Source organism: Dasypus novemcinctus, chromosome 3 (genome assembly GCF_030445035.2).
Source record: "Dasypus novemcinctus isolate mDasNov1 chromosome 3, mDasNov1.1.hap2, whole genome shotgun sequence".
NCBI lineage: Eukaryota > Metazoa > Chordata > Mammalia > Cingulata > Dasypodidae > Dasypus > Dasypus novemcinctus.
In genome coordinates this window covers 186,806,560-186,834,274 of record NC_080675.1, presented here as the reverse complement: position 1 = coordinate 186,834,274, position 27,715 = coordinate 186,806,560, and the positions used below count along the sequence as shown (strand labels likewise).

Genomic DNA, 27,715 nt, shown 5'->3' with positions numbered 1-27,715 from the left:
AGGCAGGTGCAATCCTGAAGGGCCTGGACTCAGGAGCCACTTGGCCAGGGAGTCTCCAGGCCTGGAAAAGCCCCTGAGTGGCAGCACAGGCACCTATGATGGTATAGAGCAGTGATTCCCTGTCCCACCTGCGGGATGGGCTCAGTACCTGAGAGCTGGGGGCCTTGAGGGCTGGAACCTCTGGCTTCCCTGCAAAAGGGGGAACAGACATGGGGCCAGAGGGGCTCCCTGGCAAGCGGCAGTGGACAGATCCCACTCTGGGCAGCACGAGGCTCTGCCTCCTTCCTGGACTACCTGCCACCCCGGCTGCACCATCTGGATTGGGGGAAGGTGGTGCAGGGAGGGGTCCTGCCCTGCCCTCCTCTTGGTGTCACTGGCTACTGCAGCATTGAAGATCCATGCCCACCTGTGGATCTCACAGGCAGTGCATTCTGAGGCTCCTAGGACACCAGTCTCTACTCCAGACACGTTCAGGCAGATGACGCTAGCTGGATTTGGGGTGTTCCAGGGCCCCCTGGGTGAGCTAGCACAGAGAAGGGCCCTGGGGGTCGGGCAGGCAGCCATTGGCTCCTTGCGCATGCCCAGAGAGGTGGGGTTCATTGCAAGTACCTTTCTCTGTCCGAGGAAGGACGTGTGTGTGTGCCCTGCTGTGGGCATGAGCTCGACCACCCTGTGTGCTGGGCTTTACCTCCTGACTTTTGGAGCTCAGCACCCTGACTGCCCCAAGTGTGGCCTCACCCACCTCCTCCCAGGCTGGGGGAGGATGGCTTCTTACCCAGAGCACCTTCTTACCCAGATCCATTTTCAACCCCTCACTTTTCAATTCAGGAACAGAGACCCAGAGAAAGGTGAAGCTCAAGGCCCACGGGGTGTGCAGAATCCAGAGGAGGACCTGGACACTTCTGGCATCTGAGGTGAGGGCTCAACCCTCTTGCACAGAAACTTTGAAAAGCACAGCCCCTAACTCATGGGGACCCCTGCCTGCTTCTGCCCATATGAAGTTGTTTTCTTCTCAGGATCCCCAAAGAACTTCATGAGCACCGCCCGCACACACACACACTGGCCAAATGGGTAGGGATCATGTCCTGGGAGTCAGAGTAGGACCTGGAACCAGGGAGGTGGCAAGGACACAGAGGAAAGAGGATGGAGGGAGCTCTGCCATGGGGCAGGGCCAGCTTTCTCCAGTTGACACTTCCATAGGCCAAAGCCTGGGGAGGGGGAGATGCCACCTGGATGGGCGGTGGGATCTCGGAGGTTCCCAGGGTTCTGCCTGGGTAGGGACATCCCCAGGGCAAGCAGGAGAGGACAGAGCTGAGGTCCTCCCTCCACTAATCTGAGCACCTGGGATGAAGATGAACTCCCAGGGTGGAGGGAGGCTACTGCAAAGAAGGCCTCAACGTCCCCTCTATAAACTGCAATGCTTGGAGTGGGGGACCCTAGGTGTGCCACAGCCTAGGAGAATTATTTGGTCTTGGCTCTCTGATGACCACGGTACTCTGGAGTGCTGGAAAAGGATTTCTAAACTCTCAGTGTCCTACTGAGCAGACACAGGCTTGGAGGATTGGGGAACCGAGGACTTGTGTGTGCGAGATGCAGCAGAGCACAGGATCATCTATGGAGTCCAGGGAGAGGTCAGGCGGTGCAGGAGGCTTGGGTCTGAAACTAACAGGAATGGGAAATCTTTGGAGGCTTTGACCACTGCAGGTGACTAAGACTGCTTTTCATGGAATTTAAAGCCCATTTTGGCATGGATTGTGACATGAAGCCAAGGTGCTCATGATGTTCTCAAGATGACACTGCCAGAACTCAGCCCTCTTTGATTGTGATCCCTGCTGCTTCCCACTCCATCTTGTATATTCTTCCTTGTCTACCTATGTGCACTGGCTACATGTGAAACCAGCCCTGAAGTTTCCAAGGCATTTTCTCTGATCTACCTGATGCCTTTCCTCAGAAGGATCAGGTAGATTTGACCCACTGTGCAGCAGGGGAGACATGGGAAGCCCTGAGAAACAGAAAGGCATGTCCCGGATCACAGAACAGGCAGGAGGAGGATGGTGGTGTACCAAGGTCCATCTCCTTAGATGGTTCTTGATGCCCCCAGGCCCCAGCAAGGCAGGAAGGAGGACCGTATTGGTGAAATTGTGCACACATGGGAAATGCAATGGTTCAGAGGGTAAACAGTCAGCAGCCCAGAGGGGACCTTGGGAAGCTGTCATCCAGGGAGGGAGCACAGAGAAGGGGAAGCAGGAAGTTACCTCACTTCCCTGGAGATGGAACGCAACAGAACTTGGAACCCCAGTAACCAAGGGCCCACATTCTAGATACTAACGGAACGAACAGCTCACTCAGGCCTTGATGCTTGAGAGAAGATGTTCTCTTGTTGCTGCCTGCCTACTTCGCAAGGCCTTTGCCGCAGGAAAACCCAAAGTGAGAGCCTGATACGACGTTGTAGGCGTTGGCTCAACTCTCAACAGGGAAGAGTCCGTCCATTTGGCAGAAGGAAATCCAAGGTAACCAAGGGAACCAGGGCAGGGGAGGCAGACCAGGCTGACACTGTTCTCCTTCCTGAGCAGCCTCACCACCTTCCACTCCCAGGATGGCTGTCTGGAGGATACCAGGCTGGGCAGAGAGGTGATTGGGGGTGGACACCTGCTGGGTGCATCATGTTCTTCTCCAGGTCATGGCTGGCAGGGACAGAAGGAGAGGCCTGGGGTTGGTGCCCATCTGCCCAGAGATTGATCCAGATCTACAGAGTTGTCATTTCCCTGCTGGGAGGAGGTGTATACATATAGGTCTTTGCCTCGTCTGGAAGTAGAACTTGATGTAGGGCTGTTCCTCTTGGGGATAACCAGTCAGGGTCCTGATGCCTTGTGGCCCTGCTGATGACCCTATCATTGCAGAGCTCATCCAGCTCAGAGCAGGATGACTGTGTCATCGACACCACTTCGCTGAGCAGGGTGCCCGTGCACACGGCCACCAACAGAAGCCAGAAGAGAAGAGAGGTGAGATGGGAGCTGAGGGCTTCTCCACACACAGGTCCAAGACAGTCAGGGGACCCCAGGACCTAGACCCTACCCTGGCAGAATCTGCAGGCTCCCTGCCAAGGATTCTCCCTCTTGGAATTCAGTACAACACTATCAGGAATCTGGGAATGCACACTTACCCCACAACCCAACCCATTCATGACGAGGTGCAATGTGGGTTGGATATCAGAAAAGAGCCCTTCATGATGACTCAGATTTTCTCATAAACCAAGACAGTCTTTGGCTTGGATCCTGCCTTGGATGTTTAATCCAATGGCTCCTACATTCCCCATCCCCTATTTTCTGCTTGCATTCAGTTGGACTGTGTCTCCATCCTTAAGCATCCTCACATTTCCTAGGCTGTTTTTAACTCAAAAAGGGAGAGAAGATTATAGTATAATACCTATTTCTCTGTAACTTGCCATCCAACAGAGGTCAATACTGTGACACTTCCAGGTCAGGTGGTAGGGCTGTATCATGTTCCAAAGGGGAGGCTAGGAACATCAGAAATTCAGCCTTAAAGCCCTTGGACCTAGACGGGACTCCTTTCTTTTGCCATTTCCACTGGGCTTCAAGGAATGTCCCACAGCTTTGACTAGTCTAATGGTTCGAGATCACCCAGAATGGGCTACTAGGAACAGCTTGGCTCAGTCAAACGTTATACATATTTAGAGTTTGAATGGCTGGGGCCAAATTACTTGAAACATTTCAGTCATCCCAAAAGAGTGAGGGCTGGTGCTTCCCTGCAGTCAGCTGACATTGGGTGGGAACAGTCTGAAAATGGGTCTGTGTGGTTCAGCAAGGCAGAATCATATTTACAATTGCTTCACTGGAAGGCGGCCGACACTTGACTATTTTCAAGACCGTTTGGAATTTCTCTTCCCTGTCACATCATCTCATTTCCTTGGGCATTCCAGAGTCTTCCTCCCATCCTGGAATCTCCAGGAATTTAGCCCATACAGAATCTACTATTACTGTAGCCTCACATCCTCAAAACTCTCTTTAATTTTGAAGAGAAGAGTGAAGAGTTTTGAGGTCACTGAAATCCAGGGCTTGAGCCCAGGACTGGTCTCCTTTGCCCTGTCACTAAGTGTCAGCCATAGTCCACATCCTGCCACAGTCACGGGAGGTCACTGACTTCCAGTGTGAAATCGAGGCATAGCCATTTTTTTGGACATTTTGCAGCTGCTGACTGCATGTCCCTTTTTGTCCCAACATTCTACCTGCCAGGATGAAAATGACACGGCTGAGGAAATAATAGATCCCGGCTTGGTGCAGAGCTTTAGAACCAGCCAGAACATGGAGCAACACCTGCTGTCTGGCCACTTGGGCAGGGAGGACCTGGGCGCATCCAACGTCCTGGGGAACAGGAAAGTGGTCCTCCCCACCAGGCAAACCCTGATGAAAATGATCCCCAGGTGAGCACAGTAGCCCTTCCATGGCGGCTGGGGTGCCAGATATTGCCATTGGACACTGGGGGTCAATTCATTTCTCTGAGCCTCAGATGACTCCTGGCATGAGTAGGGGCCTGCAGGACAAACAGCAATAGTTATTGAGAGGACCAAATGGGAGGAGATATAGGAAGTGTTGACCAAGTTAGTCCATGTGTCATGGGCTGTTATAGGGCCTGGGATGGACACCGTGATTTCCCACTCACCTAGGGAGAAGCCTCTGACTCAGTCCTCAACTACAACAGGCCATAGCAAAAACCTCTTTCCCTTTTTGAAGGAAGATTGACACTTCCGTCCTGCACTTCTTCAACCAAGGTCTAGTCAAAAGGCATTGAGGGGGCTGGAGAAGTAGAATCTGCCAAATCAGACATCTGGGAATGTGATGATTGGGCTCAATCAATCAATAGTGATTATGTGTGTAGGAAAATTGCACAGATTAGTAGTTGAAGGAAAGGAGGAGTAAAAATCCCTGCTGCTGGATGTCCATTCCACAGGGAGTCAGATAATTACACTAGACCTCATAAGCATAGGGAGACCGTGAATGTTAGGTGTGATACTTCAGTGTCTTTCTTTAGGGATGAGACAGTCCTCCAGGTCACTTAAGGACAAGGAAGACTCATGGACCTAAGGAAAATATGAGTGGAATATATGTAATCTACAAGGGCCTTAAAGTCCACAGTGGAGTCAGAAAGTTTAGGTGGGGTAGTCCCAGGAAGCTCAGGACAGATCTCTTTGTCCCAAAAATTTCCCATCCTATGAACAGAATCCATGGTCCCAGGGAAGAGAGGAGTTTAGCAAAATGCTAAAGAATTTGTAGAGATGTTCTGTCGAGGCTTCTCAGCTCTAGGAAAAGTGGGGTTAGCCTGGGCTCCTGCCACTAAGAGGAAAATAAGGCCTGGATGAGTTACACTCACAGGCTTTCAAAAAATATGGCAGCTCTTGGTCCCTGGGATGCAGGATATGATGCACTTAGGCCATGGAAATGTGGGGTAGAGGGCCCCACCCACCAGGTATTAAGTGCCCATGTTTTGAAGCATAGTGCAAAGAAGAAGTAGTCACTGCCTTAGCTGCCCTCTGGAATGCAGATTCCTCTGTAGAGAGAGCAGGAAAGACAGATATGGGTGAAGGGTCTCGGACAAGGTTAAGATTTGTTGAAATATTGGACACAAGCCCACAATGTTGGACAACAGTCACTGGTCTGCAGCTAGGGGACAAACAGCCTTTGCCAGGTATAACAGTATTGGGGAGTAGGTACAGGGCCTGGAAATGGGCAAGGTTGTGTAGAGGAGCCCTCCTTGAACACGCACATGGATACGTTGGGGAGGGAAAATGGGATGATAGGAAAACCTGTCGGATCTGCTGTCTACACACCATTCAAAATGACATCTGCTCTGTATTCCACACAAGGGTGGACCATGCCAGTGGGGACACTTCTCAGCCACAGGACGTTCTTACATCCAAGGACCGGCTGGACCCTACACATGGGACTATAAGGGGCTTCACACTTCAACGGAGGTCCCATCTTGCACAGTATAGATCTCACTTTCGTCAACCAAGAGAGTCCACCTTAGAAGGTGAGGATGTCTGTAAGTGGGTGGCTGTAAGCCTCAGCACACACCATGGGTGAAAAACCCAGGAATGATGTCCCTGGGATGGGGTTGTCAAGGAATAATAGGAAACTCAGAAGCAATATAAGGTGCACCAATATGCACAGAAGTTTCCAGGTTCAGTTGTGGTTGCTATGGGTTTACTGCATCTGTAAGGATTGTGGCTATTTTCTGCCTACTAAAAGACAACTGGAAAGGATGTCAGGGTGGGGAACACTTCTAACCTTAAAGTTCCAGTGTCAAATCTACGGACAGCTCCATGGGCAGTAGTGTCTCCTCCAAACACAGCAGAAGGAAAAGCAGCACCTATACTGCTCAAGCCCCACAAGGCTTTGGAAGCATGACTGTGGTAGGTGCCTATTCTATCGCTATTTCTAGGGTCCACCCTCCATCTAGCCAGAGCTCTTAGAGCCTTTGAGAGCGATCATTATGGGCTCAAGGAAGACATCATCTGGAAGCAGATTGTCATCACAGCCCCCTGCACAGAGGACAACCTCGGGCCCGACCACCTGGGCGAGGAGTTCCCATTCTCCTCTGGGCTTGGAATGCACGACCATACCGTGAGGCCCACACAACTCGTCCTGCACAGGCTCCTCACCGGGTGAGAACCAGGCCCCTTCCACATCCATGACTCACGCCACATTTCTTGTTCACTGTGTCCGTCAACTCCCTTCTCGCATCTCTCCTCGTCCGTCAGGTGGTAGGAGTGAGGGGACACACACCACGGGTTCCTATGCAGAACCTAAGCACATTAGCTAGGGATAGTTGAAACCAGGTCTGATGGGCTGACCGAGGCCCAGGGGCTTATCAGATTGTTTTCTTCCCTCTGCTGGGGAGCGTCTGTCACAGCCTTCAACACCCTCTCGGAAGGGACACGACTCTTTCCCATGTTGAAAGAATGTGGAGAAATCCGTCCCGGAGGTCCCATCTGAATTCCTAGGAGAGCAGCGTTCTCTGGGCTTTCAGAGGGTTGTCCAGACCCACTGTGACATGGGGAAAAGTGATCGTGGAGCACAACTGACAAATAGATTCTGCCTACCTATATGTGGAGGGACATTGACAGATTTAGCTTCGCTGGAGGAATGAAGCAGAAAAATTGTCTGCCCCCTGAGCATGCACTCCCGTAGGGCCTCAGAAGCTACACTTGATCTCATGAGCATGGGGGTCCACAGCAAGTTGGTGTGATGGTCACGGCTCTCTCTGGGTATGGGCAAGTCCTCCTGGTTTGTCAAGGAGATGAAAACACTGGGCACCTCTTAAGAATGTGAGTGGCCCATAGGTCAGAACAAAGGGCTCCAAACTCCACAGCTGAGTCGGAAATGTGCAGTGCCTGTAGAGGTGGAGGGGTAGAGGGGTCTACTCATGTGTCACAAAGATGTGACATTTTCCCTGCTTGGTTTCATCTAACCCACTTAAACCATAGCAATCACCGGATCCATGGTCCTAGGGAAGAAGAAGTGTTGAGCAAACTGCTAATCTCTCTGCCTGGATGGTCTGGTGAGGGAGTTGAGCTCCCTCTAGGCAAGGTGGGACAAGGCAGTGCCCCTGGTAAGAAAGAAATGGTAGGAAAGGGAGGAGACACACAGAGGCCTGCTTGAATAGGCCAGGTCTTGCTCCCTCGGCCTCAGGCTGAGGTACAGTTAGGACCTGGAAAGGGGGGCAGCAGTTCCCCATTCAGCAGGCATTTCAGAGCGGCTCGATTTTGGTGCAGTGCATTGACTGAAGCAGTCGCTGCTTTTCCCTGCCTTTCTGGGAACTATTTTCTCCTCTGTTGGGGGCCGGGAAGAGTGACAGAAATGCATCTAGGTCCCTGATGTAGGCAAGATACATTCAAATACCACACTTAAGCCTCCTACGGCTGACAAGAGCCCTGAGTCCCCAGCTATGGGACAGTCAGCCACTGCCCAGTCTGACAGTGTTTGTGGACTGGCTGCAGGACATGGGATGGGCAGGGCCATAGACAGCAACTCTCCTGAAACACACACACGGTTCCCTTCAGAGGCAATGTGGCTGGCAAGGGAAGGCCTCTCTGATCTGCGGTCTACTCTCCTCTCACAGTGCCTTCGACCATCCGTGCCAGAACTTCAGGGGCCATCCTCGTGGGAACTTTCTCCATCTCCAGGATGCACTGATGCTCCAGGGACCCATGTCGTACGTGCATGTGCAGATGACTTCTGTGACACTGAAATGGCAGTCATGTCCTGCCCATGCCCCACTTGGGGGCCATGAATGCAGCGAGCCCGAGCCTGAGCCCGGAGGTGAGGACGTATGGAGTGGATGCCTGTCAGCCTGAACAGACAGCATGGGAGGTTACCCCAGGCAGGATTTCCAGGGCTGGGATGGTCCGGGAGTAAGAGAGACTTCCGATGAGGCATCAGGTGAACCACTACTTCGGAAAGTTTCCTGGTTTGGATGTGGGAGGTTTAGGTTTTTGGCATCTGATAGAATTGGGGCTATTTTCTGCCTTTAAAAGACACGTGGAAAAGATACCTGGGTGGGGAACCCTCGTCCTCTTCAAATTCCAGTGTCCGTTCTATGGCCTGCTCCATGGGCAGTGGTGTCTCCTTCTCCAAACACCGCAGAGGGCAAAGCGGCACCTATAGAGCCGGAGCCCCTGGGGCTTTGGCACCATCTTGGTGCTAACTGCCTACTCCATGGCTATTTCTAGGGTCTGCCCTTTACCTGGCCAGAGCTCTGCGAGCCTTGGAGGGCAATCCTGATGGAGCTGAGGAGGACATCCTCTGGAAGCAGATTGTCATCACTGCCCCCTGCACAGAGGACAACCTCGGGCCCGACCACCTGGGCGAGGAGTTCCCATTCTCCTCTGGGCTTGGAATGCACGACCATACCGTGAGGCCCACACAACTCGTCCTGCACAGGCTCCTCACCGGGTGAGAACCAGGCCCCTTCCACATCCATGACTCACTCCACATTTCTTGTTCACTGGGTCCGTCAACTCCCTTCTCGCATCTCTCCTCGTCCGTCAGGTGGTAGGAGTGAGGGGACACACACCACGGGTTCCTATGCAGAACCTAAGCACATTAGCTAGGGATAGTTGAAACCAGGTCTGATGGGCTGACCGAGGCCCAGGGGCTTATCAGATTGTTTTCTTCCCTCTGCTGGGGAGCGTCTGTCACAGCCTTCAACACCCTCTCGGAAGGGACACGACTCTTTCCCATGTTGCAAGAATGTTGAGAAATCCGTCCCGGAGGTCCCATCTGAATTCCTAGGAGAGCAGCGTTCTCTGGGCTTTCAGAGGGTTGTCCAGACCCACTGTGACATGGGGAAAAGTGATCGTGGAGCACAACTGACAAATAGATTCTGCCTACCTATATGTGGAGGGACATTGACAGATTTAGCTTCGCTGGAGGAATGAAGCAGAAAAATTGTCTGCCCCCTGAGCATGCACTCCCGTAGGGCCTCAGAAGCTACACTTGATCTCATGAGCATGGGGGTCCACAGCAAGTTGGTGTGATGGTCACGGCTCTCTCTGGGTATGGGCAAGTCCTCCTGGTTTGTCAAGGAGATGAAAACACTGGGCACCTCTTAAGAATGTGAGTGGCCCATAGGTCAGAACAAAGGGCTCCAAACTCCACAGCTGAGTCGGAAATGTGCAGTGCCTGTAGAGGTGGAGGGGTAGAGGGGTCTACTCATGTGTCACAAAGATGTGACATTTTCCCTGCTTGGTTTCATCTAACCCACTTAAACCATAGCAATCACCGGATCCATGGTCCTAGGGAAGAAGAAGTGTTGAGCAAACTGCTAATCTCTCTGCCTGGATGGTCTGGTGAGGGAGTTGAGCTCCCTCTAGGCAAGGTGGGACAAGGCAGTGCCCCTGGTAAGAAAGAAATGGTAGGAAAGGGAGGAGACACACAGAGGCCTGCTTGAATAGGCCAGGTCTTGCTCCCTCGGCCTCAGGCTGAGGTACAGTTAGGACCTGGAAAGGGGGGCAGCAGTTCCCCATTCAGCAGGCATTTCAGAGCGGCTCGATTTTGGTGCAGTGCATTGACTGAAGCAGTCGCTGCTTTTCCCTGCCTTTCTGGGAACTATTTTCTCCTCTGTTGGGGGCCGGGAAGAGTGACAGAAATGCATCTAGGTCCCTGATGTAGGCAAGATACATTCAAATACCACACTTAAGCCTCCTACGGCTGACAAGAGCCCTGAGTCCCCAGCTATGGGACAGTCAGCCACTGCCCAGTCTGACAGTGTTTGTGGACTGGCTGCAGGACATGGGATGGGCAGGGCCATAGACAGCAACTCTCCTGAAACACACACACGGTTCCCTTCAGAGGCAATGTGGCTGGCAAGGGAAGGCCTCTCTGATCTGCGGTCTACTCTCCTCTCACAGTGCCTTCGACCATCCGTGCCAGAACTTCAGGGGCCATCCTCGTGGGAACTTTCTCCATCTCCAGGATGCACTGATGCTCCAGGGACCCATGTCGTACGTGCATGTGCAGATGACTTCTGTGACACTGAAATGGCAGTCATGTCCTGCCCATGCCCCACTTGGGGGCCATGAATGCAGCGAGCCCGAGCCTGAGCCCGGAGGTGAGGACGTATGGAGTGGATGCCTGTCAGCCTGAACAGACAGCATGGGAGGTTACCCCAGGCAGGATTTCCAGGGCTGGGATGGTCCGGGAGTAAGAGAGACTTCCGATGAGGCATCAGGTGAACCACTACTTCGGAAAGTTTCCTGGTTTGGATGTGGGAGGTTTAGGTTTTTGGCATCTGATAGAATTGGGGCTATTTTCTGCCTTTAAAAGACACGTGGAAAAGATACCTGGGTGGGGAACCCTCGTCCTCTTCAAATTCCAGTGTCCGTTCTATGGCCTGCTCCATGGGCAGTGGTGTCTCCTTCTCCAAACACCGCAGAGGGCAAAGCGGCACCTATAGAGCCGGAGCCCCTGGGGCTTTGGCACCATCTTGGTGCTAACTGCCTACTCCATGGCTATTTCTAGGGTCTGCCCTTTACCTGGCCAGAGCTCTGCGAGCCTTGGAGGGCAATCCTGATGGAGCTGAGGAGGACATCCTCTGGAAGCAGATTGTCATCACTGCCCCCTGCACAGAGGACAACCTCGGGCCCGACCACCTGGGCGAGGAGTTCCCATTCTCCTCTGGGCTTGGAATGCACGACCATACCGTGAGGCCCACACAACTCGTCCTGCACAGGCTCCTCACCGGGTGAGAACCAGGCCCCTTCCACATCCATGACTCACTCCACATTTCTTGTTCACTGGGTCCGTCAACTCCCTTCTCGCATCTCTCCTCGTCCGTCAGGTGGTAGGAGTGAGGGGACACACACCACGGGTTCCTATGCAGAACCTAAGCACATTAGCTAGGGATAGTTGAAACCAGGTCTGATGGGCTGACCGAGGCCCAGGGGCTTATCAGATTGTTTTCTTCCCTCTGCTGGGGAGCGTCTGTCACAGCCTTCAACACCCTCTCGGAAGGGACACGACTCTTTCCCATGTTGAAAGAATGTGGAGAAATCCGTCCCGGAGGTCCCATCTGAATTCCTAGGAGAGCAGCGTTCTCTGGGCTTTCAGAGGGTTGTCCAGACCCACTGTGACATGGGGAAAAGTGATCGTGGAGCACAACTGACAAATAGATTCTGCCTACCTATATGTGGAGGGACATTGACAGATTTAGCTTCGCTGGAGGAATGAAGCAGAAAAATTGTCTGCCCCCTGAGCATGCACTCCCGTAGGGCCTCAGAAGCTACACTTGATCTCATGAGCATGGGGGTCCACAGCAAGTTGGTGTGATGGTCACGGCTCTCTCTGGGTATGGGCAAGTCCTCCTGGTTTGTCAAGGAGATGAAAACACTGGGCACCTCTTAAGAATGTGAGTGGCCCATAGGTCAGAACAAAGGGCTCCAAACTCCACAGCTGAGTCGGAAATGTGCAGTGCCTGTAGAGGTGGAGGGGTAGAGGGGTCTACTCATGTGTCACAAAGATGTGACATTTTCCCTGCTTGGTTTCATCTAACCCACTTAAACCATAGCAATCACCGGATCCATGGTCCTAGGGAAGAAGAAGTGTTGAGCAAACTGCTAATCTCTCTGCCTGGATGGTCTGGTGAGGGAGTTGAGCTCCCTCTAGGCAAGGTGGGACAAGGCAGTGCCCCTGGTAAGAAAGAAATGGTAGGAAAGGGAGGAGACACACAGAGGCCTGCTTGAATAGGCCAGGTCTTGCTCCCTCGGCCTCAGGCTGAGGTACAGTTAGGACCTGGAAAGGGGGGCAGCAGTTCCCCATTCAGCAGGCATTTCAGAGCGGCTCGATTTTGGTGCAGTGCATTGACTGAAGCAGTCGCTGCTTTTCCCTGCCTTTCTGGGAACTATTTTCTCCTCTGTTGGGGGCCGGGAAGAGTGACAGAAATGCATCTAGGTCCCTGATGTAGGCAAGATACATTCAAATACCACACTTAAGCCTCCTACGGCTGACAAGAGCCCTGAGTCCCCAGCTATGGGACAGTCAGCCACTGCCCAGTCTGACAGTGTTTGTGGACTGGCTGCAGGACATGGGATGGGCAGGGCCATAGACAGCAACTCTCCTGAAACACACACACGGTTCCCTTCAGAGGCAATGTGGCTGGCAAGGGAAGGCCTCTCTGATCTGCGGTCTACTCTCCTCTCACAGTGCCTTCGACCATCCGTGCCAGAACTTCGGGGGCCATCCTCGTGGGAACTTTCTCCATCTCCAGGATGCACTGATGCTCCAGGGACCCATGTCGTACGTGCATGTGCAGATGACTTCTGTGACACTGAAATGGCAGTCATGTCCTGCCCATGCCCCACTTGGGGGCCATGAATGCAGCGAGCCCGAGCCTGAGCCCGGAGGTGAGGACGTATGGAGTGGATGCCTGTCAGCCTGAACAGACAGCATGGGAGGTTACCCCAGGCAGGATTTCCAGGGCTGGGATGGTCCGGGAGTAAGAGAGACTTCCGATGAGGCATCAGGTGAACCACTACTTCGGAAAGTTTCCTGGTTTGGATGTGGGAGGTTTAGGTTTTTGGCATCTGATAGAATTGGGGCTATTTTCTGCCTTTAAAAGACACGTGGAAAAGATACCTGGGTGGGGAACCCTCGTCCTCTTCAAATTCCAGTGTCCGTTCTATGGCCTGCTCCATGGGCAGTGGTGTCTCCTTCTCCAAACACCGCAGAGGGCAAAGCGGCACCTATAGAGCCGGAGCCCCTGGGGCTTTGGCACCATCTTGGTGCTAACTGCCTACTCCATGGCTATTTCTAGGGTCTGCCCTTTACCTGGCCAGAGCTCTGCGAGCCTTGGAGGGCAATCCTGATGGAGCTGAGGAGGACATCCTCTGGAAGCAGATTGTCATCACTGCCCCCTGCACAGAGGACAACCTCGGGCCCGACCACCTGGGCGAGGAGTTCCCATTCTCCTCTGGGCTTGGAATGCACGACCATACCGTGAGGCCCACACAACTCGTCCTGCACAGGCTCCTCACCGGGTGAGAACCAGGCCCCTTCCACATCCATGACTCACTCCACATTTCTTGTTCACTGGGTCCGTCAACTCCCTTCTCGCATCTCTCCTCGTCCGTCAGGTGGTAGGAGTGAGGGGACACACACCACGGGTTCCTATGCAGAACCTAAGCACATTAGCTAGGGATAGTTGAAACCAGGTCTGATGGGCTGACCGAGGCCCAGGGGCTTATCAGATTGTTTTCTTCCCTCTGCTGGGGAGCGTCTGTCACAGCCTTCAACACCCTCTCGGAAGGGACACGACTCTTTCCCATGTTGAAAGAATGTGGAGAAATCCGTCCCGGAGGTCCCATCTGAATTCCTAGGAGAGCAGCGTTCTCTGGGCTTTCAGAGGGTTGTCCAGACCCACTGTGACATGGGGAAAAGTGATCGTGGAGCACAACTGACAAATAGATTCTGCCTACCTATATGTGGAGGGACATTGACAGATTTAGCTTCGCTGGAGGAATGAAGCAGAAAAATTGTCTGCCCCCTGAGCATGCACTCCCGTAGGGCCTCAGAAGCTACACTTGATCTCATGAGCATGGGGGTCCACAGCAAGTTGGTGTGATGGTCACGGCTCTCTCTGGGTATGGGCAAGTCCTCCTGGTTTGTCAAGGAGATGAAAACACTGGGCACCTCTTAAGAATGTGAGTGGCCCATAGGTCAGAACAAAGGGCTCCAAACTCCACAGCTGAGTCGGAAATGTGCAGTGCCTGTAGAGGTGGAGGGGTAGAGGGGTCTACTCATGTGTCACAAAGATGTGACATTTTCCCTGCTTGGTTTCATCTAACCCACTTAAACCATAGCAATCACCGGATCCATGGTCCTAGGGAAGAAGAAGTGTTGAGCAAACTGCTAATCTCTCTGCCTGGATGGTCTGGTGAGGGAGTTGAGCTCCCTCTAGGCAAGGTGGGACAAGGCAGTGCCCCTGGTAAGAAAGAAATGGTAGGAAAGGGAGGAGACACACAGAGGCCTGCTTGAATAGGCCAGGTCTTGCTCCCTCGGCCTCAGGCTGAGGTACAGTTAGGACCTGGAAAGGGGGGCAGCAGTTCCCCATTCAGCAGGCATTTCAGAGCGGCTCGATTTTGGTGCAGTGCATTGACTGAAGCAGTCGCTGCTTTTCCCTGCCTTTCTGGGAACTATTTTCTCCTCTGTTGGGGGCCGGGAAGAGTGACAGAAATGCATCTAGGTCCCTGATGTAGGCAAGATACATTCAAATACCACACTTAAGCCTCCTACGGCTGACAAGAGCCCTGAGTCCCCAGCTATGGGACAGTCAGCCACTGCCCAGTCTGACAGTGTTTGTGGACTGGCTGCAGGACATGGGATGGGCAGGGCCATAGACAGCAACTCTCCTGAAACACACACACGGTTCCCTTCAGAGGCAATGTGGCTGGCAAGGGAAGGCCTCTCTGATCTGCGGTCTACTCTCCTCTCACAGTGCCTTCGACCATCCGTGCCAGAACTTCAGGGGCCATCCTCGTGGGAACTTTCTCCATCTCCAGGATGCACTGATGCTCCAGGGACCCATGTCGTACGTGCATGTGCAGATGACTTCTGTGACACTGAAATGGCAGTCATGTCCTGCCCATGCCCCACTTGGGGGCCATGAATGCAGCGAGCCCGAGCCTGAGCCCGGAGGTGAGGACGTATGGAGTGGATGCCTGTCAGCCTGAACAGACAGCATGGGAGGTTACCCCAGGCAGGATTTCCAGGGCTGGGATGGTCCGGGAGTAAGAGAGACTTCCGATGAGGCATCAGGTGAACCACTACTTCGGAAAGTTTCCTGGTTTGGATGTGGGAGGTTTAGGTTTTTGGCATCTGATAGAATTGGGGCTATTTTCTGCCTTTAAAAGACACGTGGAAAAGATACCTGGGTGGGGAACCCTCGTCCTCTTCAAATTCCAGTGTCCGTTCTATGGCCTGCTCCATGGGCAGTGGTGTCTCCTTCTCCAAACACCGCAGAGGGCAAAGCGGCACCTATAGAGCCGGAGCCCCTGGGGCTTTGGCACCATCTTGGTGCTAACTGCCTACTCCATGGCTATTTCTAGGGTCTGCCCTTTACCTGGCCAGAGCTCTGCGAGCCTTGGAGGGCAATCCTGATGGAGCTGAGGAGGACATCCTCTGGAAGCAGATTGTCATCACTGCCCCCTGCACAGAGGACAACCTCGGGCCCGACCACCTGGGCGAGGAGTTCCCATTCTCCTCTGGGCTTGGAATGCACGACCATACCGTGAGGCCCACACAACTCGTCCTGCACAGGCTCCTCACCGGGTGAGAACCAGGCCCCTTCCACATCCATGACTCACTCCACATTTCTTGTTCACTGGGTCCGTCAACTCCCTTCTCGCATCTCTCCTCGTCCGTCAGGTGGTAGGAGTGAGGGGACACACACCACGGGTTCCTATGCAGAACCTAAGCACATTAGCTAGGGATAGTTGAAACCAGGTCTGATGGGCTGACCGAGGCCCAGGGGCTTATCAGATTGTTTTCTTCCCTCTGCTGGGGAGCGTCTGTCACAGCCTTCAACACCCTCTCGGAAGGGACACGACTCTTTCCCATGTTGAAAGAATGTGGAGAAATCCGTCCCGGAGGTCCCATCTGAATTCCTAGGAGAGCAGCGTTCTCTGGGCTTTCAGAGGGTTGTCCAGACCCACTGTGACATGGGGAAAAGTGATCGTGGAGCACAACTGACAAATAGATTCTGCCTACCTATATGTGGAGGGACATTGACAGATTTAGCTTCGCTGGAGGAATGAAGCAGAAAAATTGTCTGCCCCCTGAGCATGCACTCCCGTAGGGCCTCAGAAGCTACACTTGATCTCATGAGCATGGGGGTCCACAGCAAGTTGGTGTGATGGTCACGGCTCTCTCTGGGTATGGGCAAGTCCTCCTGGTTTGTCAAGGAGATGAAAACACTGGGCACCTCTTAAGAATGTGAGTGGCCCATAGGTCAGAACAAAGGGCTCCAAACTCCACAGCTGAGTCGGAAATGTGCAGTGCCTGTAGAGGTGGAGGGGTAGAGGGGTCTACTCATGTGTCACAAAGATGTGACATTTTCCCTGCTTGGTTTCATCTAACCCACTTAAACCATAGCAATCACCGGATCCATGGTCCTAGGGAAGAAGAAGTGTTGAGCAAACTGCTAATCTCTCTGCCTGGATGGTCTGGTGAGGGAGTTGAGCTCCCTCTAGGCAAGGTGGGACAAGGCAGTGCCCCTGGTAAGAAAGAAATGGTAGGAAAGGGAGGAGACACACAGAGGCCTGCTTGAATAGGCCAGGTCTTGCTCCCTCGGCCTCAGGCTGAGGTACAGTTAGGACCTGGAAAGGGGGGCAGCAGTTCCCCATTCAGCAGGCATTTCAGAGCGGCTCGATTTTGGTGCAGTGCATTGACTGAAGCAGTCGCTGCTTTTCCCTGCCTTTCTGGGAACTATTTTCTCCTCTGTTGGGGGCCGGGAAGAGTGACAGAAATGCATCTAGGTCCCTGATGTAGGCAAGATACATTCAAATACCACACTTAAGCCTCCTACGGCTGACAAGAGCCCTGAGTCCCCAGCTATGGGACAGTCAGCCACTGCCCAGTCTGACAGTGTTTGTGGACTGGCTGCAGGACATGGGATGGGCAGGGCCATAGACAGCAACTCTCCTGAAACACACACACGGTTCCCTTCAGAGGCAATGTGGCTGGCAAGGGAAGGCCTCTCTGATCTGCGGTCTACTCTCCTCTCACAGTGCCTTCGACCATCCGTGCCAGAACTTCGGGGGCCATCCTCGTGGGAACTTTCTCCATCTCCAGGATGCACTGATGCTCCAGGGACCCATGTCGTACGTGCATGTGCAGATGACTTCTGTGACACTGAAATGGCAGTCATGTCCTGCCCATGCCCCACTTGGGGGCCATGAATGCAGCGAGCCCGAGCCTGAGCCCGGAGGTGAGGACGTATGGAGTGGATGCCTGTCAGCCTGAACAGACAGCATGGGAGGTTACCCCAGGCAGGATTTCCAGGGCTGGGATGGTCCGGGAGTAAGAGAGACTTCCGATGAGGCATCAGGTGAACCACTACTTCGGAAAGTTTCCTGGTTTGGATGTGGGAGGTTTAGGTTTTTGGCATCTGATAGAATTGGGGCTATTTTCTGCCTTTAAAAGACACGTGGAAAAGATACCTGGGTGGGGAACCCTCGTCCTCTTCAAATTCCAGTGTCCGTTCTATGGCCTGCTCCATGGGCAGTGGTGTCTCCTTCTCCAAACACCGCAGAGGGCAAAGCGGCACCTATAGAGCCGGAGCCCCTGGGGCTTTGGCACCATCTTGGTGCTAACTGCCTACTCCATGGCTATTTCTAGGGTCTGCCCTTTACCTGGCCAGAGCTCTGCGAGCCTTGGAGGGCAATCCTGATGGAGCTGAGGAGGACATCCTCTGGAAGCAGATTGTCATCACTGCCCCCTGCACAGAGGACAACCTCGGGCCCGACCACCTGGGCGAGGAGTTCCCATTCTCCTCTGGGCTTGGAATGCACGACCATACCGTGAGGCCCACACAACTCGTCCTGCACAGGCTCCTCACCGGGTGAGAACCAGGCCCCTTCCACATCCATGACTCACTCCACATTTCTTGTTCACTGGGTCCGTCAACTCCCTTCTCGCATCTCTCCTCGTCCGTCAGGTGGTAGGAGTGAGGGGACACACACCACGGGTTCCTATGCAGAACCTAAGCACATTAGCTAGGGATAGTTGAAACCAGGTCTGATGGGCTGACCGAGGCCCAGGGGCTTATCAGATTGTTTTCTTCCCTCTGCTGGGGAGCGTCTGTCACAGCCTTCAACACCCTCTCGGAAGGGACACGACTCTTTCCCATGTTGCAAGAATGTTGAGAAATCCGTCCCGGAGGTCCCATCTGAATTCCTAGGAGAGCAGCGTTCTCTGGGCTTTCAGAGGGTTGTCCAGACCCACTGTGACATGGGGAAAAGTGATCGTGGAGCACAACTGACAAATAGATTCTGCCTACCTATATGTGGAGGGACATTGACAGATTTAGCTTCGCTGGAGGAATGAAGCAGAAAAATTGTCTGCCCCCTGAGCATGCACTCCCGTAGGGCCTCAGAAGCTACACTTGATCTCATGAGCATGGGGGTCCACAGCAAGTTGGTGTGATGGTCACGGCTCTCTCTGGGTATGGGCAAGTCCTCCTGGTTTGTCAAGGAGATGAAAACACTGGGCACCTCTTAAGAATGTGAGTGGCCCATAGGTCAGAACAAAGGGCTCCAAACTCCACAGCTGAGTCGGAAATGTGCAGTGCCTGTAGAGGTGGAGGGGTAGAGGGGTCTACTCATGTGTCACAAAGATGTGACATTTTCCCTGCTTGGTTTCATCTAACCCACTTAAACCATAGCAATCACCGGATCCATGGTCCTAGGGAAGAAGAAGTGTTGAGCAAACTGCTAATCTCTCTGCCTGGATGGTCTGGTGAGGGAGTTGAGCTCCCTCTAGGCAAGGTGGGACAAGGCAGTGCCCCTGGTAAGAAAGAAATGGTAGGAAAGGGAGGAGACACACAGAGGCCTGCTTGAATAGGCCAGGTCTTGCTCCCTCGGCCTCAGGCTGAGGTACAGTTAGGACCTGGAAAGGGGGGCAGCAGTTCCCCATTCAGCAGGCATTTCAGAGCGGCTCGATTTTGGTGCAGTGCATTGACTGAAGCAGTCGCTGCTTTTCCCTGCCTTTCTGGGAACTATTTTCTCCTCTGTTGGGGGCCGGGAAGAGTGACAGAAATGCATCTAGGTCCCTGATGTAGGCAAGATACATTCAAATACCACACTTAAGCCTCCTACGGCTGACAAGAGCCCTGAGTCCCCAGCTATGGGACAGTCAGCCACTGCCCAGTCTGACAGTGTTTGTGGACTGGCTGCAGGACATGGGATGGGCAGGGCCATAGACAGCAACTCTCCTGAAACACACACACGGTTCCCTTCAGAGGCAATGTGGCTGGCAAGGGAAGGCCTCTCTGATCTGCGGTCTACTCTCCTCTCACAGTGCCTTCGACCATCCGTGCCAGAACTTCAGGGGCCATCCTCGTGGGAACTTTCTCCATCTCCAGGATGCACTGATGCTCCAGGGACCCATGTCGTACGTGCATGTGCAGATGACTTCTGTGACACTGAAATGGCAGTCATGTCCTGCCCATGCCCCACTTGGGGGCCATGAATGCAGCGAGCCCGAGCCTGAGCCCGGAGGTGAGGACGTATGGAGTGGATGCCTGTCAGCCTGAACAGACAGCATGGGAGGTTACCCCAGGCAGGATTTCCAGGGCTGGGATGGTCCGGGAGTAAGAGAGACTTCCGATGAGGCATCAGGTGAACCACTACTTCGGAAAGTTTCCTGGTTTGGATGTGGGAGGTTTAGGTTTTTGGCATCTGATAGAATTGGGGCTATTTTCTGCCTTTAAAAGACACGTGGAAAAGATACCTGGGTGGGGAACCCTCGTCCTCTTCAAATTCCAGTGTCCGTTCTATGGCCTGCTCCATGGGCAGTGGTGTCTCCTTCTCCAAACACCGCAGAGGGCAAAGCGGCACCTATAGAGCCGGAGCCCCTGGGGCTTTGGCACCATCTTGGTGCTAACTGCCTACTCCATGGCTATTTCTAGGGTCTGCCCTTTACCTGGCCAGAGCTCTGCGAGCCTTGGAGGGCAATCCTGATGGAGCTGAGGAGGACATCCTCTGGAAGCAGATTGTCATCACTGCCCCCTGCACAGAGGACAACCTCGGGCCCGACCACCTGGGCGAGGAGTTCCCATTCTCCTCTGGGCTTGGAATGCACGACCATACCGTGAGGCCCACACAACTCGTCCTGCACAGGCTCCTCACCGGGTGAGAACCAGGCCCCTTCCACATCCATGACTCACTCCACATTTCTTGTTCACTGGGTCCGTCAACTCCCTTCTCGCATCTCTCCTCGTCCGTCAGGTGGTAGGAGTGAGGGGACACACACCACGGGTTCCTATGCAGAACCTAAGCACATTAGCTAGGGATAGTTGAAACCAGGTCTGATGGGCTGACCGAGGCCCAGGGGCTTATCAGATTGTTTTCTTCCCTCTGCTGGGGAGCGTCTGTCACAGCCTTCAACACCCTCTCGGAAGGGACACGACTCTTTCCCATGTTGAAAGAATGTGGAGAAATCCGTCCCGGAGGTCCCATCTGAATTCCTAGGAGAGCAGCGTTCTCTGGGCTTTCAGAGGGTTGTCCAGACCCACTGTGACATGGGGAAAAGTGATCGTGGAGCACAACTGACAAATAGATTCTGCCTACCTATATGTGGAGGGACATTGACAGATTTAGCTTCGCTGGAGGAATGAAGCAGAAAAATTGTCTGCCCCCTGAGCATGCACTCCCGTAGGGCCTCAGAAGCTACACTTGATCTCATGAGCATGGGGGTCCACAGCAAGTTGGTGTGATGGTCACGGCTCTCTCTGGGTATGGGCAAGTCCTCCTGGTTTGTCAAGGAGATGAAAACACTGGGCACCTCTTAAGAATGTGAGTGGCCCATAGGTCAGAACAAAGGGCTCCAAACTCCACAGCTGAGTCGGAAATGTGCAGTGCCTGTAGAGGTGGAGGGGTAGAGGGGTCTACTCATGTGTCACAAAGATGTGACATTTTCCCTGCTTGGTTTCATCTAACCCACTTAAACCATAGCAATCACCGGATCCATGGTCCTAGGGAAGAAGAAGTGTTGAGCAAACTGCTAATCTCTCTGCCTGGATGGTCTGGTGAGGGAGTTGAGCTCCCTCTAGGCAAGGTGGGACAAGGCAGTGCCCCTGGTAAGAAAGAAATGGTAGGAAAGGGAGGAGACACACAGAGGCCTGCTTGAATAGGCCAGGTCTTGCTCCCTCGGCCTCAGGCTGAGGTACAGTTAGGACCTGGAAAGGGGGGCAGCAGTTCCCCATTCAGCAGGCATTTCAGAGCGGCTCGATTTTGGTGCAGTGCATTGACTGAAGCAGTCGCTGCTTTTCCCTGCCTTTCTGGGAACTATTTTCTCCTCTGTTGGGGGCCGGGAAGAGTGACAGAAATGCATCTAGGTCCCTGATGTAGGCAAGATACATTCAAATACCACACTTAAGCCTCCTACGGCTGACAAGAGCCCTGAGTCCCCAGCTATGGGACAGTCAGCCACTGCCCAGTCTGACAGTGTTTGTGGACTGGCTGCAGGACATGGGATGGGCAGGGCCATAGACAGCAACTCTCCTGAAACACACACACGGTTCCCTTCAGAGGCAATGTGGCTGGCAAGGGAAGGCCTCTCTGATCTGCGGTCTACTCTCCTCTCACAGTGCCTTCGACCATCCGTGCCAGAACTTCGGGGGCCATCCTCGTGGGAACTTTCTCCATCTCCAGGATGCACTGATGCTCCAGGGACCCATGTCGTACGTGCATGTGCAGATGACTTCTGTGACACTGAAATGGCAGTCATGTCCTGCCCATGCCCCACTTGGGGGCCATGAATGCAGCGAGCCCGAGCCTGAGCCCGGAGGTGAGGACGTATGGAGTGGATGCCTGTCAGCCTGAACAGACAGCATGGGAGGTTACCCCAGGCAGGATTTCCAGGGCTGGGATGGTCCGGGAGTAAGAGAGACTTCCGATGAGGCATCAGGTGAACCACTACTTCGGAAAGTTTCCTGGTTTGGATGTGGGAGGTTTAGGTTTTTGGCATCTGATAGAATTGGGGCTATTTTCTGCCTTTAAAAGACACGTGGAAAAGATACCTGGGTGGGGAACCCTCGTCCTCTTCAAATTCCAGTGTCCGTTCTATGGCCTGCTCCATGGGCAGTGGTGTCTCCTTCTCCAAACACCGCAGAGGGCAAAGCGGCACCTATAGAGCTGGAGCCCCTGGGGCTTTGGCACCATCTTGGTGCTAACTGCCTACTCCATGGCTATTTCTAGGGTCTGCCCTTTACCTGGCCAGAGCTCTGCGAGCCTTGGAGGGCAATCCTGATGGAGCTGAGGAGGACATCCTCTGGAAGCAGATTGTCATCACTGCCCCCTGCACAGAGGACAACCTCGGGCCCAACCACCTGGGCGAGGAGTTCCCATTCTCCTCTGGGCTTGGAATGCACGACCATACCGTGAGGCCCACACAACTCGTCCTGCACAGGCTCCTCACCGGGTGAGAACCAGGCCCCTTCCACATGCATGACTCACTCCACATTTCTTGTTCACTGGGTCCGTCAACTCCCTTCTCGCATCTCTCCTCGTCCGTCAGGTGGTAGGAGTGAGGGGACACACACCACGGGTTCCTATGCAGAACCTAAGCACATTAGCTAGGGATAGTTGAAACCAGGTCTGATGGGCTGACCGAGGCCCAGGGGCTTATCAGATTGTTTTCTTCCCTCTGCTGGGGAGCGTCTGTCACAGCCTTCAACACCCTCTCGGAAGGGACACGACTCTTTCCCATGTTGAAAGAATGTGGAGAAATCCGTCTCGGAGGTCCCATCTGAATTCCTAGGAGAGCAGCGTTCTCTGGGCTTTCAGAGGGTTGTCCAGACCCACTGTGACATGGGGAAAAGTGATCGTGGAGCACAACTGACAAATAGATTCTGCCTACCTATATGTGGAGGGACATTGACAGATTTAGCTTCGCTGGAGGAATGAAGCAGAAAAGTTTTCTGCCTCCTGAGCTTGCACTCCCGTAGGAAGTCAGAAGCTACACTCGATCTCATGACCAAGTTTGTGTGATGGTCATGGCTCTCTCTGGGTATGGGCCAGTCATCCTGGTTTTTCAAGGAGAGGAAAACACTGGGCACCCCTTAACAATGTGAGTGGCCCATAGGTCAGAACAAAGGGCTCCAAACTCCACAGCTGAGTTTGAAATGTGCAGTGGCTCTAGAGTTGGATGGGTAGAGGGCGTATTCATGTGTCACAAAGATGTGACATTTTCCATGCTTGGTTTCATCTAACCCACTTAAACCATAGCAATCAGCGGATCCATTGTCCTAGGGAAGTAGAAGTGTTGAGCAAACTGCTAATCTCTCTGCCTGGATGGGCTGGTGAGGGAGTTGAACTGTCTACGCAAGGTGGGACAAGGAAGTGCCCCTGGTAAGATAGAAATGGTAGGAGGGGACGAGACACTCAGAGACCTGCTTGAATAGGGCAGGTCTTGCTCCCTCAGCCTCAGGCCAAGGTACAGTGAGGACCTGGAAAAGGGGGCAGCAGTTCCCCATTCACCAGACATTTCAGAGCGGCTCAATTTTGGTGCAGTGCATTGACTAAAGCAGTCGCTCCCTTTTCCTGTCTTTCTGGAAACTATTTTCTTCTCTGTTGGCCACCGGGAAGAGTGACAGAAATGCATCTATGGCCCTGATGTAGGCAAGATACACTTAACTATCCCACATAAGCCTCCTATGGCTGACAAGAGTCCTGCGTCCCCAGCTATGGGACAGTCAGCCACTGCCCAGTCTGACAGTGTTTGTGGACTGGCTGCAGGACATGGGGATGGGCAGGGCCATAGACAGCAACTATCCTGAAACACACACACGGTTCCCTTCAGAGGGAATGTGACTGGCAAGGAAAGGCCTCTCTGATCTTCAGTCTACTCTCCTCTCACAGTGTCTTCAACCCTCTATGCCAGAACTTCATGGACCATCCTCGTGGGAACTTTCCCCAGTGCCTGGACCCATTGATGCTCCAGGGTCTGAACACTTTCATGGGTATGAAATGATTTCCTTGAATTTCAGAGCTGCTACCACCCTGCCCATCTCCAGCTTGAGTTTAAGGAATCCATGGAGTCCAATCCAGAGGTGCAGATTTATGTGTTTCAGTTCCTGTGAGCCTGAGCTGATTCCATTAGTGGTTAATGTATGCAAGATTTCCTCATCTGGGGTTGTCCAAGAGCAAAAGCACCTCAAGAGTGGCCATCAGTTCTCCCATTACATAGAAGAGTTCCCTTGGTTGAGTGTTTTGGATTTCTGTTTTTTACATCTGTATAGCTTGTGGTTATTGTCTGCTCCTATATGACACCAAAATCCTGTCATGCTGGAGAGCCCTTCTCCTCTTCAAACCTCACTATCATCTCCATTGTCTGTCTCTATCCTAGCTCCAGCTCCTGCTACAGCACCAGCACAGGATGGTCTGGAGCCGTTTCCATTTTTGGATGTTAGACTAGGTTTGGAGTTTGAAGAAGCATCATGGTGCATTCATGGAACTCCAACCCTGAGTTTTCACTTCGTATCTGTATCTGAGATGTTGGCATGTATACCACTATGGCCAGAGGTTGAGCTGGATACAGCACCATTCCCGGCTCCCACATCACAGTCCCCAGGAGAGCCCTCTAAAGAGCAGGAAAAATCCCTGCCAGAAGACCAGGGCTTAGCCGTATGTCTCTATCTTGGGCCTGCTCAAGAAAAAGAGCCATCTTTTCCCCCTCCTGAGCAGGTCATTTTATTCTTCGTTATCACATTTTCCCTTATGTTCTTTATTTTTCATTGTCATATTTACTTTTTCTTTTTAGGTATGTATTAAATTAATATTTATTATTACCCTGTTGTGGTGTGCAAATTGTTGTCTTAAGTACATTTAATGTTGAGCAACCATCCTCACTTTGTGGTCCAGAACCTATCTTTACCCCAAACTAGAAGCTCAGGCTCCTGACATCCCCTCTCCCTTTTGGCTTCATTTGCATGGCGAGTCCCACAGGTCTGCTTCTCTCCTTGTATCTCCTTGCCCTGGTGCTGCATTCAGGATGTGGAACATCTTAGGACCTGGCCCAGAGTCGAACTTGGTCAGGGAGCCTTTCTCATTATTTGACAGGCAGGGACACTGCAGCTCAAGGAGGTAATGAGGTCAGCTGGAATGTCGGGGAACAGGGACTGGTACTCTAACCAGGGCACAGAGCACAGCAAGCTGCCTTTTTTCTTAGTATTCTCTTTGTATGGAACCCTCCCATTTTCTGCTCCTTCCAAATGCTCATCCCACACACCTTTTCCACTTCTGGCAGTGTCTGTTCAGGAGAGACTATGGCATTGTTGACAACATATGTCCATATAATCATGCTTGTGGTGAAGATCATCCCTGTGACATCCTGAAAACTGCCCACCTGATTTCCATCCACTAAGTAGGCCAGGTGGGCATTTAGGAGCATGGGGATCACTTAGGTGGAGACCTGGTTCCTTGTGAGGATTTCAGCAGGAAAAGCCCAATTTGGTTCGGTGCTCACTGGGCTGCCTATCCTAGAGAATAGGTCTAGAGGGAGCCTACTGGGGGAGATTCTAAGAGTTTGGGGAAGACACCAGGCCTCCCAAAGAAACTGGGATTCTTAGGTGTGGGCAAGGAAAAGGCACTGGCCTTATTTAGTGTTTTACGATGTGTGACTCCAGTTGCTTCATGTGGGGTGGAAAGGAAAGTGCTGGGGTGGGGACCTCCGGGAAATCTCTGGCCTCTCCCTGGGCCCACAAGCCTGTGAGTAAGAGGACACAGTATTGTGCCTTGGTGTGACACCCAGGCCTCCAAACCCTGCTCCCTGGGCTGGGCTGCCATGGGCAGGAAATGCACCACCCAGGGAAGGGATCTTGGGCATGGCCCAGCTCTGAGCTGAAGGTGATGCACTTGACATCTGAAGTTTTCTGTGTAACTTCTTTAATCCAGGTCTCTCACGTCACATCCTGAGAATTGGGGGCTTTCCCACATTCCACTTAGGCTGGGGTGCTGGCTGAGGAGGGGCCCTGTGGGGACATATCACTGTGCTGTAGAAGCCACTGCAAACATAGCAACCAAAACATCATTTTCCAAAGCTGGCTCTGTCTTCTGCTGCTTTTCTGGGGTGGTGCTGGATGTGTGGGGAGGAGACCTGCTCCCACATCCAGTGGCTTCATTCAGCAAGTGTTTGTTTTGAAAGCCCCTGCCTGGCACTATTCTAGGGACTAGGAATAGAGCAAGGAAGGGAGCCTCCAGAGATCCTTTTCCCCCTGAAGCTCATTTTGTCTTTGGCTTTCTGTTGTCATTTCTTAGTTTGTCCTGTTATTTGAACCTTTAATGTACCCTTCCTAATCTTCATGTCTATACTCTTCTCAAGTCTGTTCTCTCACCCTCTTTTTTTTTTTTTTCCCCCAGGCTGCAGCACTCCCTTAATATCTCTGGTAATTCTGGTCTTTTGGTAAGGTGGTCTCTCAGTTTTTCTTTCTCTGTGAAGACTTTAAACTCACCCTCATTTTTGAAGGACAGTTTTGCCTGATACAGATTTCTTGGCTGTCAGTTTTTCTCTTCCAGTACCTTAAATATTTCAAACCATTTTCTTCTCGTTTCCACGGTTTCTGATGAAACTTTGGTATTTAATCTTACTGAGATTCCCTTCTATGTGATACTTTCCTTTTCTCTTGCTGCTTTCAGAATTCTCTTTATCTCGGATATTTGTCATTCTGAATAGTAGGTGTCTTGGAGTAGGTACATTTGGATTTGTTTTTTTAAGGGGCACTGTTATTTTGGATATTGACAGTTATGTCATTCATAAGGGTTGGGAAGCTTTTGATCATGATTTCTTCAGATATTTCTGCTCCTTTCCCATTCTCTTCTCCTTCTGGGACATGGATAACTTACATGTTTGTGTGTTTTGCATTGTCATTCAACTCCCTGAGACCCTGTTTCATTTTTTCCATTCTTGTCCCTTTGTGTTCTCCTGTCTTTTGCAGTTCCATTTGTTCTGTCCCTGAAATCGCTAATTCTATCTTCAAGCAATTCAACTTGGCTGTGTGTCCCTAATGTATTTCTCTTTAAGATTTATTTTACTTATTTCTCTCCCTTACTACCCCCCACTGTTGTCTGCGCTCTGTGTCCATTTGCTATGTGTTCCTATGTGTCCGCTTGCATTCCTGGTGGCACCAGGGGTCTGTGTCTCTTTAAAAACAAAAACAAAAAAACCTTCCCAGCTGATGGACAAGAGTATAGAAGTGTCTGCAAGGAAGGCTGGGGCAGGGAATCAAGGTTGGATTTGTAACCACATTTAAGACTGGGAGCTTAGAAGAGGACCTCTCCATTTTCATCAGACTTTGTCAAATCAAATGAGGTACATGTGGGATTCTGTGCAAAGCTTTCACAAGAGTCCCAGAATTATGGGAGCTGCCCACTGGCAAGGCCATTACAGGACAATGAACGGTCCCTGAGGGGTCATCCCAGTGAATG

General features: G+C 52.5%; 1 protein-coding gene across 1 annotated transcript in view; it reads left to right on the top strand.

Moving 5' to 3' along the window:
* Positions 1 to 25,080, top strand: part of LOC131277051 (uncharacterized) — a 49,610-nt gene extending 24,530 nt beyond the window's left edge. Inside the window, exons 8-27 of the mRNA XM_071214412.1 lie at positions 829 to 914; positions 2,322 to 2,510; positions 2,901 to 3,002; positions 4,254 to 4,441; positions 5,882 to 6,048; positions 6,460 to 6,682; positions 10,430 to 10,629; positions 11,040 to 11,262; positions 12,720 to 12,919; positions 13,330 to 13,552; positions 15,010 to 15,209; positions 15,620 to 15,842; positions 17,300 to 17,499; positions 17,910 to 18,132; positions 19,590 to 19,789; positions 20,200 to 20,422; positions 21,880 to 22,079; positions 22,490 to 22,712; positions 24,152 to 24,252; positions 24,639 to 25,080. Coding sequence (XP_071070513.1) covers positions 2,370 to 2,510; positions 2,901 to 3,002; positions 4,254 to 4,441; positions 5,882 to 6,048; positions 6,460 to 6,682; positions 10,430 to 10,629; positions 11,040 to 11,262; positions 12,720 to 12,919; positions 13,330 to 13,552; positions 15,010 to 15,209; positions 15,620 to 15,842; positions 17,300 to 17,499; positions 17,910 to 18,132; positions 19,590 to 19,789; positions 20,200 to 20,422; positions 21,880 to 22,079; positions 22,490 to 22,712; positions 24,152 to 24,252; positions 24,639 to 25,063 — 3,885 coding nt within the window. The 5' untranslated portion in view covers positions 829 to 914; positions 2,322 to 2,369 and the 3' untranslated portion in view covers positions 25,064 to 25,080. The remainder of the gene's footprint in view (positions 1 to 828; positions 915 to 2,321; positions 2,511 to 2,900; positions 3,003 to 4,253; positions 4,442 to 5,881; positions 6,049 to 6,459; positions 6,683 to 10,429; positions 10,630 to 11,039; positions 11,263 to 12,719; positions 12,920 to 13,329; positions 13,553 to 15,009; positions 15,210 to 15,619; positions 15,843 to 17,299; positions 17,500 to 17,909; positions 18,133 to 19,589; positions 19,790 to 20,199; positions 20,423 to 21,879; positions 22,080 to 22,489; positions 22,713 to 24,151; positions 24,253 to 24,638) is intronic.
* The last annotated feature ends 2,635 nt before the right edge of the window (positions 25,081 to 27,715 follow it).